The 14,983-nt window shown below is 51.2% G+C and overlaps 7 protein-coding genes and 1 non-coding gene across 8 annotated transcripts; 3 read left to right on the top strand and 5 right to left on the bottom strand.

The window, feature by feature from the left end:
* Window positions 1-57: 57 nt before the first annotated feature.
* EDB91DRAFT_519559 (uncharacterized protein) lies at window positions 58-1,371 on the bottom strand. Its single transcript, XM_041327558.1, has one exon. The coding sequence runs from the start codon at window positions 1,039-1,041 to the stop codon at window positions 214-216; it is 828 nt and encodes a 275-aa protein (XP_041182575.1). The 5' UTR covers window positions 1,042-1,371; the 3' UTR covers window positions 58-213.
* Window positions 1,151-2,846, bottom strand: EDB91DRAFT_519562 (cyclophilin-like domain-containing protein). Its single transcript, XM_041327559.1, has 5 exons — window positions 2,633-2,846; window positions 2,198-2,581; window positions 1,753-2,141; window positions 1,645-1,700; window positions 1,151-1,594 (listed from the first exon to the last, which is right to left on the bottom strand). Exons 1-5 carry the CDS (start codon window positions 2,763-2,765, stop codon window positions 1,261-1,263), a joined length of 1,296 nt encoding a protein of 431 aa, XP_041182574.1. The 5' UTR covers window positions 2,766-2,846; the 3' UTR covers window positions 1,151-1,260.
* Window positions 2,847-2,861: 15 nt separating this feature from the next.
* On the top strand, window positions 2,862-2,940 carry EDB91DRAFT_t31. The gene has a single exon. It is a non-coding gene; the product is annotated as a tRNA-Arg (tRNA).
* An 820-nt stretch (window positions 2,941-3,760) lies between these two features.
* EDB91DRAFT_1102883 (uncharacterized protein) lies at window positions 3,761-4,415 on the top strand. Its single transcript, XM_041317308.1, has 2 exons — window positions 3,761-4,051; window positions 4,100-4,415. Exons 1-2 carry the CDS (start codon window positions 4,001-4,003, stop codon window positions 4,271-4,273), a joined length of 225 nt encoding a protein of 74 aa, XP_041182573.1. The 5' UTR covers window positions 3,761-4,000; the 3' UTR covers window positions 4,274-4,415.
* On the bottom strand, window positions 4,416-8,554 carry EDB91DRAFT_1102881 (uncharacterized protein). The gene is made up of 3 exons (XM_041317307.1): window positions 8,198-8,554; window positions 7,199-8,142; window positions 4,416-7,147 (listed from the first exon to the last, which is right to left on the bottom strand). Exons 1-3 carry the CDS (start codon window positions 8,409-8,411, stop codon window positions 4,856-4,858), a joined length of 3,450 nt encoding a protein of 1,149 aa, XP_041182572.1. The 5' UTR covers window positions 8,412-8,554; the 3' UTR covers window positions 4,416-4,855.
* A 734-nt stretch (window positions 8,555-9,288) lies between these two features.
* EDB91DRAFT_1102878 (cytochrome b5-like heme/steroid binding domain-containing protein) lies at window positions 9,289-10,264 on the top strand. The gene is made up of 6 exons (XM_041317306.1): window positions 9,289-9,457; window positions 9,518-9,546; window positions 9,605-9,641; window positions 9,699-9,796; window positions 9,847-9,920; window positions 9,968-10,264. Exons 1-6 carry the CDS (start codon window positions 9,379-9,381, stop codon window positions 10,032-10,034), a joined length of 384 nt encoding a protein of 127 aa, XP_041182571.1. The 5' UTR covers window positions 9,289-9,378; the 3' UTR covers window positions 10,035-10,264.
* On the bottom strand, window positions 10,265-11,384 carry EDB91DRAFT_1102875 (uncharacterized protein). Its single transcript, XM_041317305.1, has 7 exons — window positions 11,314-11,384; window positions 11,026-11,261; window positions 10,800-10,976; window positions 10,725-10,746; window positions 10,558-10,662; window positions 10,468-10,497; window positions 10,265-10,411 (listed from the first exon to the last, which is right to left on the bottom strand). Exons 1-7 carry the CDS (start codon window positions 11,320-11,322, stop codon window positions 10,367-10,369), a joined length of 624 nt encoding a protein of 207 aa, XP_041182570.1. The 5' UTR covers window positions 11,323-11,384; the 3' UTR covers window positions 10,265-10,366.
* Window positions 11,385-11,397: 13 nt separating this feature from the next.
* On the bottom strand, window positions 11,398-14,967 carry EDB91DRAFT_1102871 (nucleoporin autopeptidase-domain-containing protein). Its single transcript, XM_041317304.1, has 8 exons — window positions 14,799-14,967; window positions 14,645-14,743; window positions 14,333-14,587; window positions 14,126-14,274; window positions 13,591-14,065; window positions 13,412-13,540; window positions 13,159-13,359; window positions 11,398-13,103 (listed from the first exon to the last, which is right to left on the bottom strand). Exons 1-8 carry the CDS (start codon window positions 14,920-14,922, stop codon window positions 11,578-11,580), a joined length of 2,958 nt encoding a protein of 985 aa, XP_041182569.1. The 5' UTR covers window positions 14,923-14,967; the 3' UTR covers window positions 11,398-11,577.
* Between the last annotated feature and the right edge of the window lie 16 nt (window positions 14,968-14,983).

Below are 14,983 nucleotides of genomic sequence, written 5' to 3'. Positions count from 1 at the left end.
ATATGGATCCTGGCAGGGTCAGATCTAAATGTGTACGATATGGGACTGGAGAATAAGAAGAATTCGAAGATACAAGCCGGAAAGAGTGATGACGATGTTTATGCTGCGATTGTAGAATAAGGATATTAACGTAGAACGGCGCATGTCAAGAACGTTCCAAAGAAGTCCTAGATGGTATGATAAAAATGTCATGATAGTCGTGACGAGGAATGATCATATGGTAGAAGGAAGGTCGTCGATCTGTTGCTTCAGATCTGCCAAGAATTGATGGGAGTTGAGAATGCTACCTGCACATCGCGCGCATCCCGATGCCTCCGCGGCCTGATTAAGAAATGGCATGCTGAAGATGACGTCTGTGGTTGGCCGCACCACCAGATCTGCTTTTGCCATTCTTTCAAACTCCTTCCACCACTTTGGCGGTACAAACGCCCCATAATACGGCCCTGAGCACTGCAAGCACTTCACGTCTTCTGGGATTTTGAGGAGCGCTCGGGCATCCTCCGAGCGCTTCTTGTGCAAGACGAGGAGGCGATGGTAAGAGTGAGCTGTGATGAAGCGGAGGTCATCCGACAATGGACAGTCCAGGATGGTGATGGAGAGTGTGTGCTGTGACGCGACCTGAGCTTCGTACTCTAGGTCGTACCGGCTCGCAATTGCAAACACTCGCACCGGATCGTCTCTCAAGAATGAAGGGGAGATGAGCTGCTTGCGAAGAGAGGAGATGACGCCAAGAAAGTCGTATTTGATCGCGACTCCAAGAATAGTGCTGAGCTCATCAAGGGATGAAATGGTGGGATGAGGTACGGGGTACACAAAACGCAGAAGTACGTGAATGGTCGAGCTAGGCTCCAACACGGGGACCACAGGACGACGCTCCTCGTTTACAGGGTTGTCAGGCGGCTGTGGCAATTCAAACATGTGTTCAAAGAATGGAGAAGCGGCCGCTAGTATGAAACGGTGAACGGGGAACTTGACATCGTCACTCGAGAGCAGGAGCATATCAGAGCCTGGAGTGTAGAAGTCATTGTGTGAGTGAGCCATCAGGGAGAGGCCAAAAGAAAGACAGAGTTCCAGTGCTCATTGGGTAAATGTAGGCTTTTAAGTCAGCCACGCGACACAGCCATGGTGGCACTAGCTGAGTGTCTCGAAACTGGTTTCAAACTGGCGGGCTGCCTTAACAATAGGGGCAAATCATTTTTGGCATACAAAGGCACAATGACCAGACACATACAAGCACCGTAATCCGTGTCAGATCTGCTATTAGCGGCGGGTCCGACGGTCCCCTGAATGTCTATCTCTGCTGCGACGCCGGTCTCTAGATCTGTTGCGTGGGACAGGAGAGACAGACCGTCGGCGCCTATCCCGAGTGTCTTCCATATCTCGATCTTGTCTGCTCCGATGACGAGATGTTCCTCGGTCATCTGGGACTTCGAACACCATTCCATAACCATCCCTGCCATCACTTCTCCCAGCCGCCCGGTATCGTCGTGTTTCTTCCAAGTCTTCACGACCACCAAACCCGCCTCTTTCTTTGCGCAGTCCCATTTTGGGGTTATTGGACCAGGAAGTATTGAGCCGTGCCACAGACTGCGAACTACGTAGAATGACGTGAGACAGCGTAAAATGAAGTGGTTTCGCACGCACAAATCTACCCAAATGCGTCGGTCATCGACCAAAACATTTTGCATTTTAAAATAAGCCTGGCAGATTCTTGAATAATGTCTCACTGCGGAGAAGCTATGCACCACTAACCTGTTCTGCCTCGTCCCGTTTGTCAAACTCTATGAAAGCGTACTGCAATGAGTCACCCGTTTTCTTGTCTCTGATGACTTGGCAGCTCATAATAGTGCCGAATCTCGAGAAAATGAGTTCCAAGTCTTCGTCTCGTGTGACAGGGTTGAGTTTGCACACGAAAAGGACGTTTTCTGGGGGGCGTACGTTGGCAAAAGGCAGATCACCAACCATTTCAAGCGTCAGGGCAGAGGCTGCTGCGGCCTTTTCGCGACGTATGCGCTCCTCTTCCTCCTCCGGAAGAGTGGCAAGAGGATCTTCATCTTCAGCAATCCTAGTAGAGTTATCCGGAGGGCGGGTGGGTGATGACGGAGGTTGCGTTAGTCCGGGTGGATCAGGAAATGGATCATCTATAAATGTCAATCGGTATATGAGGACGTCGCGGACCACCTAGATGCTAACATACCGAGAATAACGACGTGTCTGATTCGCACATCCTTGAATGGTCTCCCATCTTGATCCGTGAAAACGTCATTCAGTTTGTCCAAGGTTTCCAAGCCTTCTACGACGTGACCAAAAACAGCGTGTTTCCCATCAAGATAGTCTATATTGTCTGCAAGGGTAATGAAGAATTGACTGCCGCAGCCGCCTTTCTCGCCGTTCACAGAGGGTGCCACAGCCATCGACACTGTGCCTTTGTGGGTGTGCTTCAACTTCGGCACGATTTCTGGGGTGAAATATCGGGCATTGGCACCCTTGTCCTCCGAGGAGGCAACATAGGACCATATTGACTCTCCACCAGTTCCCGTGGCAGTGGGGTCACCGGCCTGGGCCAGAAAATCTTTGGATACTGCATATAATTGTTTAAGGCAAAGGTACCAATGGACGAGGGATTACGCACCGTTGAAGAATGCATTCAAATTATAGTAGTACACCTTACAAAGTTTCAAGAAGTTCTCGCATGTTTTCGGACACTGTTCTACCTCGAGGTCGATAACGAGGTCGCCTAGAGAAGTTTCGAACAGAATGGACATGGTGGAAGTCCAGTAGCCCTACTTGTTGGTGTAGTAATAATGCGCAATCTTGTCACTTCTTCAGCATATAGTACGCACACATTCCCTTGTTTCAACGGCCGCCTGGCGAAATGGCATCGCGTCTGACTACGATTACGTTATCAGGAGATTGCAGGTTCGACCCCTGCGGTGGTCATCTTTTTCACACATTGTGCTCACTTATGCCAGTGAGCCAGTTCTTCTGACATGATAGCTTTTTCTAGTGACTAACAGAACGTTTTCAACCAGCTATCGAACGGCGAATGTAGGGGCTTGTGAAACCCCCCCCCCCCGAATAGGCGGATCGTGGTGTTGTGAAATCACCTGTTAGATGTTTTGCACCTGTCACCGTGACCGGTGATTCTACCTCCTCCCAGTTTTGCAGTGAGTAATTAATCTTTCTACAATAGCCAGGTGTATTAATATGTACACCTAGAACAACAAGAGCTGGAATGTAGACTACTGCACCCAGAACATGAATACTATTTCATTTCTATCCGCCGCTTTGGAATATCCAACCGCAGATTTGTCTTGGTTCGGGCACCAACTTCAAACAATCAGTATAGTTTCCTCGCGTCTCGGAAGGACTGCGCATGTCAACTGTCCCACGCAGTGCTATTTCGTTTTCGAAACTTCGAAGTAACACGTCCGTATTCGTATCTCTCAGCTCTGGCGCTCAGGAGTCTGTGCTCGCTCGATGTGCACTGACTTATGGGATATTATGCCCCACCGACAACGGACGGCACTCATTAGCGGTGCTAAACCATAATAAAGAAGGAACAACTGTCTTCCTTCTATATGGTCTGCCTAGGGGACACTAGCGCCAAACCGTACCATCCTTGACGTCGATCATTTTGGGTCCTTATATCTTTTCAGATCCGCACTATTATATTTTGGAACCTGTCAGCCATTGAAACTCTGCAACCATCGATGCGCTTTCGTCTAAAACAGACTGGTCATGGTCACTTATCTAAGTAAGAACTGGCTCTGGTTAACTGCAATTGGATAGTCAACTTCGAACTTTCCCTCGCCAATTTTGCTCAAATACGCAACCTCCGGGACAATCCACGCTCTGTAAGAACAATCACCATAGACTTCACTGATCGCTATGAACATCGACGATCCCCGGTCCAGCATAACACCCGACGCTGCTTATCGATCTTCCTACATGTTTAGAGTGCACTTGCATCGGTCCTGTCTTCTCCATAAATATCGAAATGTCTGCAAGACACGTTCATTTGTTCCTGTGCATCATCCGTGTTGCTGAGGTCAGGACATCGCATCCCTGCGCTTTTACTATCGTACCGATGTACTAGCTTATTTCCCCCGCAGGAACCGGCTATTTGATGGCCAGGACTACGCTCAATGACGCAATTTGGTGCACAAACTCGAATCCTCAATCCGTTCTGTGCATACTTTTAAAATATATGCATATTCCGGTCATTGTCATCTTGGGCCGGGTCCTATGTGAGTGCATGCGGTGTTTATGATATGTTCCATTGACTATTGGACTGCCTCCGCTCACTGGTACCCTATCGCAGCCGCAGCCGGAGCTTAGAACACTGGAATGATGCTGAGGTAGGTATTTCATTGTGCGGAAGCTCGCGATCTTTCAGACAGATCATACGAGCATTGAGTGCAAGCGCTGATGAAGACCAACGGCACTTGAATTATCGGAGCGACTCTGGGAGATACGATGTCGGGTCTAGCAGCCTGGTTGTAAGTGGGCTATCGAAATGAGCAACCGCGAGGCATCCCTGTGGGACGTAAATGATCCGTGCGTAGCTCTCTGAGCCAGCTACATTATACAAGCCTCGAATCAACTGGCTCGTTGCAAGTCCCTGAATCACAATATAGCCAGGTTGTTGGACGCAGGAGACTAAATCTCTGAAGTCGGAAAACTACTTCTAGCCGCCGCTGAATGTAATCGTGATGATACAACAAATGATGACATATGCCATGAAATGTGCAATATCTGTATGCCTATAATGTACCAGATAAACGCAGGACAGAGAAAAAGGTATGTGCTGTACGGGTCGCAGTCCCCCCTATATACAAAAAATAGAAGCGCATCATTGCTGTTGGTTTTGTCCTCCGGATTGACCTCCAAAGGTGAATGTGTTGCTTCCAGTCCCAGTCCCACTACCGAAACCAAATGCACTGGGCGTAGGCGCCGACGGTTTGCCAAACACCGATTGCTGTTGCGTGGGTCCACTTGAAGTACCCGTTGAGGGTTGAGTGAACATCGAAGTCCCGAATGCAAATGGTGACGTCGATGACGCAGGCGCAGTAGAAGCATTGGTATTGGACGAAGAAGGCGCTACGGTGTCTTCCTTCTTCCCAAAGGCAAAGACGGAGGAAGTGTTGCTTGGTGGAGCCCCAAATGGTGACGGTTTTGGGTTATCTGTAGGTTTGGTTGACCCATTGCTAAAGGGGAAACTGCTTGGCTGGGTACTGCCAAATCCAGCAGGAGATCCGGCAGGAGTTGTGGAGAAGGGATTGCTCGACAAGCCATTGCCAAATGCACTCTTGGGAGTTGATGTAGACGTACTTGCGTCCCCACTGGGCGGTGGAGCACTGGGCTTCGCAAAGAGATTACTCGAGGCACCGTTTGCACCAAAGCTGGAGCCACCGAACACTGCAGATGCAGGTGCAGGAGCGGCAGCCTTACTTCCATCTTCCTTGGTAGCATTCGCGGCGCCAAAGATTGATAATGGCGTCTCCGTCTTCTTCGCATCACCTCCCAACGCAGTTGTGCCAAAGGCCGATGTCCCCGATGGAGTCCCAAAGTTCAGCATTGACTTGGGTGCCGATGAAGCACTAGAGCCAAATCCTGAGCCACCGGTAGGCTGACCAAATGAAAACTTTGGTATCTCATTCTCTTTTGCTTTGGGCTTGGGCGCTTCCGAAGTCTCAGCAGGTTTTGGGGCAGCAGTGGCGCTACCACCAGAACCAAATACCGATGTCGACGAGGGCTGACCAAATGGGAACGTCTGCTGTGAGCTTGCTCCCAAGGGATTGGCTTGGGGAGTAGCCGCCTGGAATGAGAATGAAGGGCCAGCGAGTTTTGAGGCGTTAGCAGTAGTTGCGGCAGAGGAGGGGGCAGATGTAATAGCGAGCTTAGAGGTCGTGCTAGCGGCCTTTTTGCCAAAGTCAAACTTCAGCTGGGGAGGTGCAGACGGAGCAGAAGCGGGGGCAACGGTGCTTGAGGATGCCCCAAACATCGACGGCGGGTTTGCTTGCGCTGATGTAGATGTTGGCGCAGAGGAAGGTGGTGCACTGGGTTTTGCAAACGTGAATGGTGTCGGCTTGCTGGTCTCTGTGCTCGGTGCGGCAGGCGCGGCGAAGGGGTCGGTGGATGAGGGAGCAGTGAACTGCGGCTGTGCAGGCGTGGGAGTAAAAGAAAATGAAGGTGTTGTCGAGGACGCGGTTGTTGCAGGTGTGGGTGTCGAGGGTACAGCTGGCTTGGCAAAGAAATTGGGTATGGAGGGTGCGGATGCTGTGTTAGGCGCGATGGTAGTAGTAGGAGGTTGTGTCGTGGGTAGGCTAAATGAGGATGCTGGCGCTGCGGGAGTTGTTTGTGGGGCGGACGGGGTGGGGAATAAGCTGAGTTTATTGGCAGTTGGAGCCGAAGTCGCGGGCACGACACTTGCCGGAGTGGCAGCGGACCCAGTAGGAGCAGTGGATTTTGAGGCGTCCGTGCTCGTCGAGGTAGGACCAAATGGAAATAATGATGGCGTCGGCTTCGTCTCAGTGCCTGAAGACGTGGCAGTGGATGTAGCAGGAGGTGGCGGGGTGAATGTAATGATGGGGACAGTCGGAGCTTTAGGGCCAAGCTCAGGAGCAGTAGCGCTGGTCGGAAGCTCCGAAGTCTTTCCTTGAGGTGTTTCTGCTTTCTTCTGCTCCAGCATCCGTGCACGCATCCTCGCCATCGCCTCGGCTTCAAGATCTTGCTTCTCCCATTTTGAGAACGCACGGAACCCGGGGCGAGAGGGACCCTCGGCCACGCCAGGAATTAATGATTGAGTGTGTATATTCGAAGAGGCAACACGCCGGCCAGTTGTAGCTTGCGGTAAAGGTTGCTTGAATGGATTCACCCGGGCTGAGCCATTGGTCAATGACTGGCGGAAGGCACGACCAGAAACGGGGCTGTCCTTCATCGAGTCCCAGAGCAAATCCTTGCCCGTCTTTGCTGGTGATGCAGGGGCCTCACTGGGGGTACTACGCTCAATCGAGACTCTAGGCGTCTCCTGCCAGACAAGCTCCTGCCGTTCTTCAGCGTCCTTGTATTGCTCATCTGTCAGCCAAGTTTCCACGTAGATCTCCATATTGGCCTGTCGATCCGGGTGTTGAGAATCCCTAGGCTGGGTTTTGGTTAGTGCCACAACCACACTAGCCACGAAACCGCTACCTACCATTGAATATTTGCTTCGGGCCTTTTTCACCAAAGTAAGACGAAGTCGCACGCCTTCATTCCCGAGCTTGTATTGAACGCCCTTCGATTCCCACTCCTCACCAAGCTTTCTGCCTTTGCAGAGGTGATCCTGCGAGCCGTCGGGAGCATCGCTAGGTGCCTCGGAAGAAGCTTTCTTGCCTCGTTTCTTCTTCAAGGTGCGCTCACTGTGCCTGTGAGAACCTCTAGTACTGTCATCACTCGCTGGTGATTCAGGATCACGATCTCGCTTCATGCCGCGAGATGAAATATCTGATTTTCTTGACCGAACCGTGCGACGCTTGCGATGACGGTGAACCTTGTCATCTTGACCATCTGGTGCCTCGTCTTCATCATCACCACCGAATGTCGAGCCTGCCTCGGCACGATCACGCTTCTTCCCGCGCGGAATTGGGCGCAACTCAGCGACGTCATCATCCTCCACATCCTCCATTTCCTGGTCTTCGGGTGTCTGAGCCCGCGACATGTTCCGCGGGCGCTTGTCGCGACCATCGGTGCGCATATAATCAGCTTCCTCATCCGAGTCGAACATCCGTTTTGATCCACGTTGAGTGGGCGGTGCCTCGTCCTCTTCTTCGTGCCATTCGGGTTCCTCATCGACATCGATCAGTTCATCACTATCAACACGGGACTTCTTTGATGTTTCGGGCTCATGATTGCCGTCATGATCCAAAGATCGTTTCTTGCCTTCCACGGCTGCATCTGTGTCAAAAACGAGATCCTTTCTGCTAGCACGACGACGAGAAGACCGTTTCCCCGGCGATAGTAACTCGCCCGAGACGGGGAGGGCGCTATCCCGAAGGCGGGGATTATATCGATGCCCAAAGTCGAACCCATTGGGCCTGTGATCAAGGCCAGAAACGGTGCGTCTTGTGGCGGGGAGTTGATAAACGTGTGGCTTCGCAACTATACAATGTACCGATCAGATCGAGACCACAAATCACGAAACAGCTCCACGCACCGGGTTCGGCCGCCCTTCGCCTCAATCCATGCGCGTCTAGCAACGGAGCTTGATAGCCCGTTTCCGGGCGCTCTTCCGTGACCTTATTAGTTGTTATTCTCTCCTGAGCCTCACGTTCAGCGCGCGCACGGGTAGCCGCAGCATATGCTACAGCAAAGGGACGACAGTCCGAGTCTGGGATTCCATGTTTGCGACGCATCGCTCTGATTGTCATAGGTGTCGGTGAGCAGAGACAAAATAAAAGCAAGAATTACGCACTTTCTGTAGCCCAGCTCCTGATTTTTTTTCCATATGTCCCAGGCGCGTACTGTAAGGAGGGATGCCAAGATGCTGAATCCTAGGATGAGACTGGCCCTGAATACAATTGAATACTGGGACCATTGGCCTAAGATACCATTATTTGGTATCTGCAAGATGGGACCGCCAAGAATGTCAGCGTGCTCGTCGTCGTAAGCCATGGCGAAGGACGACGTCTTACGGGAAGCGTTGAAGGAAGTGTCAAGAAAGGTCCCACACTCGTCGGCACGGGCCGAGCGCGGAGTCTATCGGAGATTCAATGGTTTACTTCATATGACTTGCTTCGAGCTAGCTTGCAAAACCTATTTTTGCCCCTCCCCTCGATAATGAAACCGTGTTTCACTTTGCTATTCCGACCCTTTCCGATCAGCAGAATCATATTGATGAATAACGACTCCCCACTCGCCAATGCCTAGGGACATAGCTCACAATGCTTTCGTCTCTATACTGATGATGTGGAAGATTTAGCGTGCTTGGTCCACGCTTGAATGACCAGCTGTTCTCTCAGTAATTCTTATGGTTATTCGAGTACTAAACTGATGCAAACATACCAATATATACACAATCTGAAATGCAATACAGGTCTCCTGCGACGTGTCCTACTTGTTCCCCCTAGTCACTTTCTTCTTCATTAGGGATTTGTGTGATGTGTCCATGATCATGATGCGCTTTATTTTCTTGAGAAATCACAAATTTTTCATGACAAGCAAGATTGGATATAAGGTCTACCCACGCGTGGGAGATTATAAATAGAGCGATCCGATTCGTGTGAGAAAATCATATCGTAGGTTTTTATACAGTGGTGCGTGACTGCCATTGAAACCCTCCCTGTTTGCATTCGTGGTCATCCCCCATCTTTCTCGTTGCCACTACCAGGATTCGCAATGGTTAAGGTCATCACGTACGAAGAGCTCAAGGCCCACTCCACAAAAGACAGCCTCTATGTTCTCATCCACGGAGAGGGTAAGTACTTGGTCACTTTCAAACTTGAACTACGTGGTGACGTGGTGACGTGTTGGGCAGTGTACGATGCTACAAAGTTCATCGACGAGGTATGCAACCGCGAAGATGAATACTGAACTATATCTTGATATCGGCCTCTTATTTTAGCATCCAGGTGGTGACGATGTTATCTTGGCCGAGGCTGGTAAGTGTCTCGTGAAAATTGGATGCCTAACTCGGGGCTGAACAAAATCGTCTACAGCCAAAGATGCGACACAGGCTTTTGAAGATGTTGGCCATTCTGACGAGGCTCGTGAAATTCTCGCTACCCTCCTCGTCGGAGAGTTCGAGAAGGACGGCGTAAGCTGCACCGCAATTCTAACTCGAGCCGCACTAACCCGGTTTATCAGGCTCTGAAACTCGACTCCGTGAACGTTAGTCGCTCGGGCGCTTCAGTATCTGATGCTGTTGAGCAGGGCTCGAAGTAGGTTTCCTTCCACATATTCGCTTCTTACCTGACCTCTCTCGCAGCTTAATGTACTTTGTCCCATTGACCCTGCTGGGAGCATACTTTGCATGGCGTTTCTATGGAGCATGAAGACATGGATCGACTTATTGTCCTCCATGGTACCCCTTCTTCGCGTGCATCATGTTTATTCCTCGTGATATTTTTGCCGGCTACCCATGAACTGTCGCTTTATCTATCATAATTCCTTCGGATATAGAGCTTTATTTTTTTGTTGCAGATTCAGCGTGAATCAACTTCACATAAGCCAGGCTCTATTGTCAGACTGGAAGAACGCGGAAATGAAACGATTGATTGGTTATGGTTGGATTGTGCTAACGTCAGAACTAATGTACAGGTAACAGGCTGCGTATTGATACAACAGAAAAAGATGCATACTACCAACAACATGCACAGGACAACTGCTATGCCTTATGTGCGCGTTCTTTCTCAAGACGCTGTTCGTCCAGCTGAAACCGAAGTCAGTGTCGACGCGACGTGGAAAATGCAAAGTGTGACGTCGTACAAGGTGGGCCCAAGTATGATCCGGAGAGTACTGACGAAGCGTCAGAAGTTTTGATGACAGCAAATGAAAGGAAGAATAAAAGAAGCCTACCTTTCTCATGTTGGTTGCCTGTGCCCGTTGCGAGTGCGTCAGCGCGGCTGTAGCAATGATAACACCAATGGTAAGCCCCTGCGCCCAGAGACGCACTTGAACAATCTATGGAACATCACTAGTCTCAGCGCGAAAGCAAGCGCCGAAGCAACAAAGGTTCATGATACCTTGTTCGGCATGGACATCAAACTGTCATCTTAGGTGTCAGCTCAGATGACACGACACTCTAAAAGAAGACGCACGGATCACGCATGACTTTACTGCCGACAAGACCCATAGTGAGGGCCCAGCTGCCAACGATGACACTGAGCTGGTGCTTCGCTGCCCACTCCGCTATTTTGTCCTTCGGACTCAACGTAGCCCACCTCGCCCGCTCCTCCTCTACCCGCCTCTCCATCTCCGTCTTTCCAATTCCTGTCCTGTACCAGTCCAAGTTAGATAATGTCTCAGATTAAATTCCCAATATACCAATGCTGGCGATGAAACTCTAACCCACGGTGCTCCGCCCTGATGGAGATCAGGGGTGCTATGAGGATGACGGCTCCCAGTGTCTTAATCGTACGAGGCATCGCGCGAAATGCGGGCCATCTGCGATTCAACATGTACCACGTCGGTGCTACGATTGCTGAGCCGACGAGTCCCCCCTCTATGGCGCCGCGGGTGGTGGCCTCGTTTTGCCCCTCAGTCTCGTTTCGAGGTAAATTCTGTCAAATGCGGTTAGAACGGGTTTCTGGTAGCAGCACGACCCGCGCTCGCCCTCATCATTTTGATAACTTGAGTGAAGTGTTGGTGGTTTCAACGTGACAGTGGAATGTTCAACTTGTGTCGGGTGCAAAGTGATCGTGCTTCCGGTGTTTGTTATTATTCAAAGCTATCTACTTGCATACAAAGTACTCCTAAGTATACACCTAAACTAATGACAGCAGTCTTTGCATAGACAACACCTAAGATATAGACGAACACTGCTGCACTGCACTGCACAAGGGAGAACCAACACCTCAAGATGAACAAGAGCTATGCTCAGAAATGATCTACCGTGAATGTCCATTTTCCTTCCTGAATCTCAAAGCCCTCGAAGTGGGTGTCTTTGATCGTCTTCAGCCGCTTCAGGTGTTTGACTGCACCAACATTCTTCTCATCCTTGATGGGTTCACGGGTCGCTTTATCCGTCGCCCAGCATCTGACAAGGATGATGCGCGCGCGAACGTTGAGCCCTGAGCCCGGCGCAGGCTTTTCTGCGTCATCAGTGTCCGGGTAAACACTGCACTCCTTATCGTCAAACTTGACGATCTCCCCTAGGAGAGCACCAAGCCTTGGAAGATTAGTGAGGTCGACTGGCTCCAGGAAATGAATCTCGCCGTAGCCGACGCGCCCAACGACAAGATCCTTGAATGCCACTAGGTCTTCGTAACCAAGGTTGACGAGGGTCGGGAGGGCAGGCTTCACCCAGTAGCTACCATGTTGCAGTGCTGCGGGCGCCGGAGGCTCTTTTGCAGGTGAGCTTGGTTGTGAGCCCAACACGTTAATCGTGCTCTGTGCAGAAAAACGACCCGGAGCTTTGCGAACAGCAGGAGTCTCTACTTGGGGAGCAGCAGGTGCTGCACCGGCCGCAGCTTCTTTCTCTCTTGCAACTTCCTTTTCGCGGGCAGCTTGACTGAGTGCAGGACTGAATGTGACTTTGTTGGGACTAGCGCGCGAACTGGATTGGCTGAAGAGGTCTGCAGGCTCAACTTTCTTGTCCAGTATCAGCTTCTTCACGCTTTGACGCCCTCCACTTCCTAGAGATGGAGTGGAACTTCGTCCTAACAATCCTTCCGAACCCTTGCCATCAAGGCGACTGAGTGCCAATGCATTGGACTTGCCATTCGTCAATGAAGTTGCGAAGGGACTGGTACTGGACCCAAGTGCAATCCCCGACGTTGATGATGCAAAGCCACGCAGCTTCGAGTTGGCGGGGGTATAGCCGAGCTGCAGGTGTGGGACAGGTGAACGTGTAGGGACATCGACGAAAAAACCGGGTTTCTTTTTCGGCTGTTGATCAAGGTCTACGGCACGTGGGCCAGGAGGAAGCATCGAGAAAATCGGCAGATTTTGAGAAAGAGGTTCGGCAATGGAGGCGAACAGAGTGCCTTGTGCTCCAGGAACAGTAGCGGAGACGTTTAGCATAGAAGATTGTCCTCCATATAGTGAACTGCCAAGACCGCCACCTGCTGATGTCGACGTGCCAAGTCCCGGTGCAACGGGTTTGGGACCAAACAAGGATGAGCCAAATGCGTTCGTCCCAGCTGCTGGTTGCTGGTTCGTCGCTTGACCTGCGGGCTGCCCGAAAACATTTGTTTGGAGTTGCGGGCCGGATGGGCCACTTTGACCAAATGTGGGTCCAAAGAGACTTCCACCAGCAGTCGTAGCTGGTTTGGTTCCAAAAATCCCACCCGTTTGAGCCGGCTGTTGGGGCTGCGGCTGGTTTTGTTGGACGTTCCCAAATAAACCTCCACCTGTCGTGGTACCACCAAATATGCCACCTTGTTGCGTTGTGGACCCAAATGCTATTCATTAAAATGTCACTAAATGAGCTTGCGGGACACGAAAAATGTAACATACCCCCCGTTTGTTGAGGTGGCTGCTGCTGCTGGGGCTGGCCAAACATATTACCACTGGTGTTGCCGAATATACCACCCGTTTGTGGTTGCTGAGGTTGCTGCTGCTGAGGTTGATTGCCGAACGTGCCAAAGCCGGTGGACGCCGCCGGGTTAGGTTGAGCAGGCTGACCGAAAATTGAAGGTTTGGCAGCCGTGTTCGAACCTTTGGGCGACAAGGTTAGTGATGTTCTTATGACAAGAACATTGTGACATACCAAAACTACCAAATGTGCCCCCAGTTGCAGGTTGCTGCTGCTGGGGTTGGCCGAAAATGCCTGTAGTACCTGCAGCAGGCTGAGGAGCTGGCTGTCCAAAAGCTGCCGTAGAACCGAACGCGCCACCTGCTATTATAAAATGTCAGAAGGTATGACATTGGCAGCAGCAAGAGTCATACTTGTTGGCCCGAAGGTGCTGCCACCCCCGAAGCCAGTGGTGGGCTTATTCTGCTGCCCAAATGCACCACCCGAACCAAAGATGCCAGTCCCAGTTGTGGTCTGCTGTTGCTGTGGCTGCCCGAACGTACCGAAGGTGGAAGGCTGTTGTGGCTGTGGCTGTGGTTGTGATTGTGGTTGCTGCTGCTGAGGCTGACCAAAGGTTGAACCGAATATTCCCGTTCCAGTACCTGCTGATGGTTGCGCGGGCTGGGGTTGTGTGAAAGATCCAAAACCAGTCCCAGTATTGCCTGCCGTTCCTGTGCCCCCGAAGGTGCTTGTCCCCGTGCCGCCGCCGCCGAACATAGATGTGCTGGCAGGCTGCGTAGGTGCACCTCCGAACAAACCCGTTGGTTGGGTGGTTGTTGCACCAAACGATGGCTGGCCAAATGCCCCTGCAGTCTTGCGTCCCTGTTGATAGTCTTGATGACGAAGCTCCTAGATGAGATTCACAAGTTTTAAGGCAGGAAATAATATCTTAATTCGACAATTGCTCACCTCGAGCGATGTTCCTCGATAGGCAGGCATAGCAGTTATTGTTTGATATTGCAGAGTAGCGGTCGACGTTGGGTCCTTTTCACCGAAAGCATTGTAGGGAGGATTTGATGTACCTGTTGTAACAGGCGCAACGCTCTCATTACTCGTAGCTGAAGGGCGCAAGCATAAACTCCTTTTCGTGGATTCATAAAAGATAAGAGCGCTTACTTGGAGAAGTCGCACCAAAGCCAGCAGTGGCTCTATTCTGCCCGAATGTACCAAATGCACCTCCAGTGCCCGCGTTGGTATTAGAGCCGAAAGCTGTGGTCCCCGTCCCAGCTGTGGCGCCAAAAGTATTGCCGCCACTTCCAAAGGCCGAAGTACCTCCCCCTCCAAATGCGCCACCAAAGCCCGTGGCAGGCTTTGGAGCTCCAAACGCTGAGGTGCCTGCAGCTGGTTGTTGAGCATTCTGGCCAAATGTGCCTGCAAAGAATGTAATTTAGTCGTGAATAATATAATGAGAAACGCGATAGGACACACCAAAGGCTGAAGTTCCTGTGCTTGGGGTCGCCAAATTACCAAACATTGGATTTGCCTGTGGCTGCTGGGGCTGACCAAAAGCACCTGTTGTTCCAAAGCCTGTTTGGCAATTAATAGGCGTGTAAAACGCTGCACACCCAAATGACTTGCTTACCTGCACCGGTTCCGAAACCGCTAGGCTGGCCAAAAGCAGAACCGCCCTGCTGCTGCGGCTGATTCTGGTTCTGGTTCTGTTGGGGATTTGCCCAGGAAGACTGTACAGTGTTGCTTCCGAACATATCTGAAGAAAAGCCCGCAGTCGTTTGACGGTGCCGCCGTCGACATCAGGAGTAGGGTGCT

Source organism: Suillus paluster (assembly GCF_016628075.1).
Source record: "Suillus paluster strain FC165 chromosome Unknown EDB91scaffold_4, whole genome shotgun sequence".
In the NCBI taxonomy this organism is placed as follows: domain Eukaryota; kingdom Fungi; phylum Basidiomycota; class Agaricomycetes; order Boletales; family Suillaceae; genus Suillus; species Suillus paluster.
The sequence above is the reverse complement of the archived record's forward strand: the minus strand, read 5'-3'. Positions and strand labels throughout refer to the sequence as shown.

Bases quoted from the DNA above. Each gene is read 5' to 3' on its own strand.
- EDB91DRAFT_1102875 (XM_041317305.1), bottom strand. The intron at 10,498-10,557 runs GTAGGCTTCTTT...ACGCTTCGTCAG, and splicing joins AGGCAACCAACATGAGAAAG to TACTCTCCGGATCATACTTG. The intron at 10,412-10,467 runs GTACGACGTCAC...CTTCGGTTTCAG, and splicing joins ATCATACTTGGGCCCACCTT to CTGGACGAACAGCGTCTTGA.
- EDB91DRAFT_1102883 (XM_041317308.1), top strand. From the start codon at position 4,001: ATGTCTGCAAGACACGTTCATTTGTTCCTGTGCATCATCCGTGTTGCT. The intron at 4,052-4,099 runs GTCAGGACATCG...CCGATGTACTAG, and splicing joins GCATCATCCGTGTTGCTGAG to CTTATTTCCCCCGCAGGAAC.
- EDB91DRAFT_519559 (XM_041327558.1), bottom strand. From the start codon at position 1,041: ATGGCTCACTCACACAATGACTTCTACACTCCAGGCTCTGATATGCTC.
- EDB91DRAFT_1102871 (XM_041317304.1), bottom strand. From the start codon at position 14,922: ATGTTCGGAAGCAACACTGTACAGTCTTCCTGGGCAAATCCCCAACAG. The intron at 14,275-14,332 runs GTAAGCGCTCTT...TGCGCCCTTCAG, and splicing joins CTTTGGTGCGACTTCTCCAA to CTACGAGTAATGAGAGCGTT. The intron at 13,360-13,411 runs GTATGTCACAAT...TGTCGCCCAAAG, and splicing joins GGGCACATTTGGTAGTTTTG to GTTCGAACACGGCTGCCAAA.
- EDB91DRAFT_1102878 (XM_041317306.1), top strand. From the start codon at position 9,379: ATGGTTAAGGTCATCACGTACGAAGAGCTCAAGGCCCACTCCACAAAA. The intron at 9,458-9,517 runs GTAAGTACTTGG...CGTGTTGGGCAG, and splicing joins TGTTCTCATCCACGGAGAGG to TGTACGATGCTACAAAGTTC. The intron at 9,642-9,698 runs GTAAGTGTCTCG...AATCGTCTACAG, and splicing joins TGTTATCTTGGCCGAGGCTG to CCAAAGATGCGACACAGGCT.
- EDB91DRAFT_519562 (XM_041327559.1), bottom strand. From the start codon at position 2,765: ATGTCCATTCTGTTCGAAACTTCTCTAGGCGACCTCGTTATCGACCTC. The intron at 2,582-2,632 runs GTGCGTAATCCC...AATTATATGCAG, and splicing joins TTTGAATGCATTCTTCAACG to TATCCAAAGATTTTCTGGCC. The intron at 1,595-1,644 runs GTGCGTGCGAAA...CATTCTACGTAG, and splicing joins CGACGCATTTGGGTAGATTT to TTCGCAGTCTGTGGCACGGC.
- EDB91DRAFT_1102881 (XM_041317307.1), bottom strand. From the start codon at position 8,411: ATGACAATCAGAGCGATGCGTCGCAAACATGGAATCCCAGACTCGGAC. The intron at 8,143-8,197 runs GTGCGTGGAGCT...TACATTGTATAG, and splicing joins GCGAAGGGCGGCCGAACCCG to TTGCGAAGCCACACGTTTAT. The intron at 7,148-7,198 runs GTAGGTAGCGGT...ACCAAAACCCAG, and splicing joins CCCGAAGCAAATATTCAATG to CCTAGGGATTCTCAACACCC.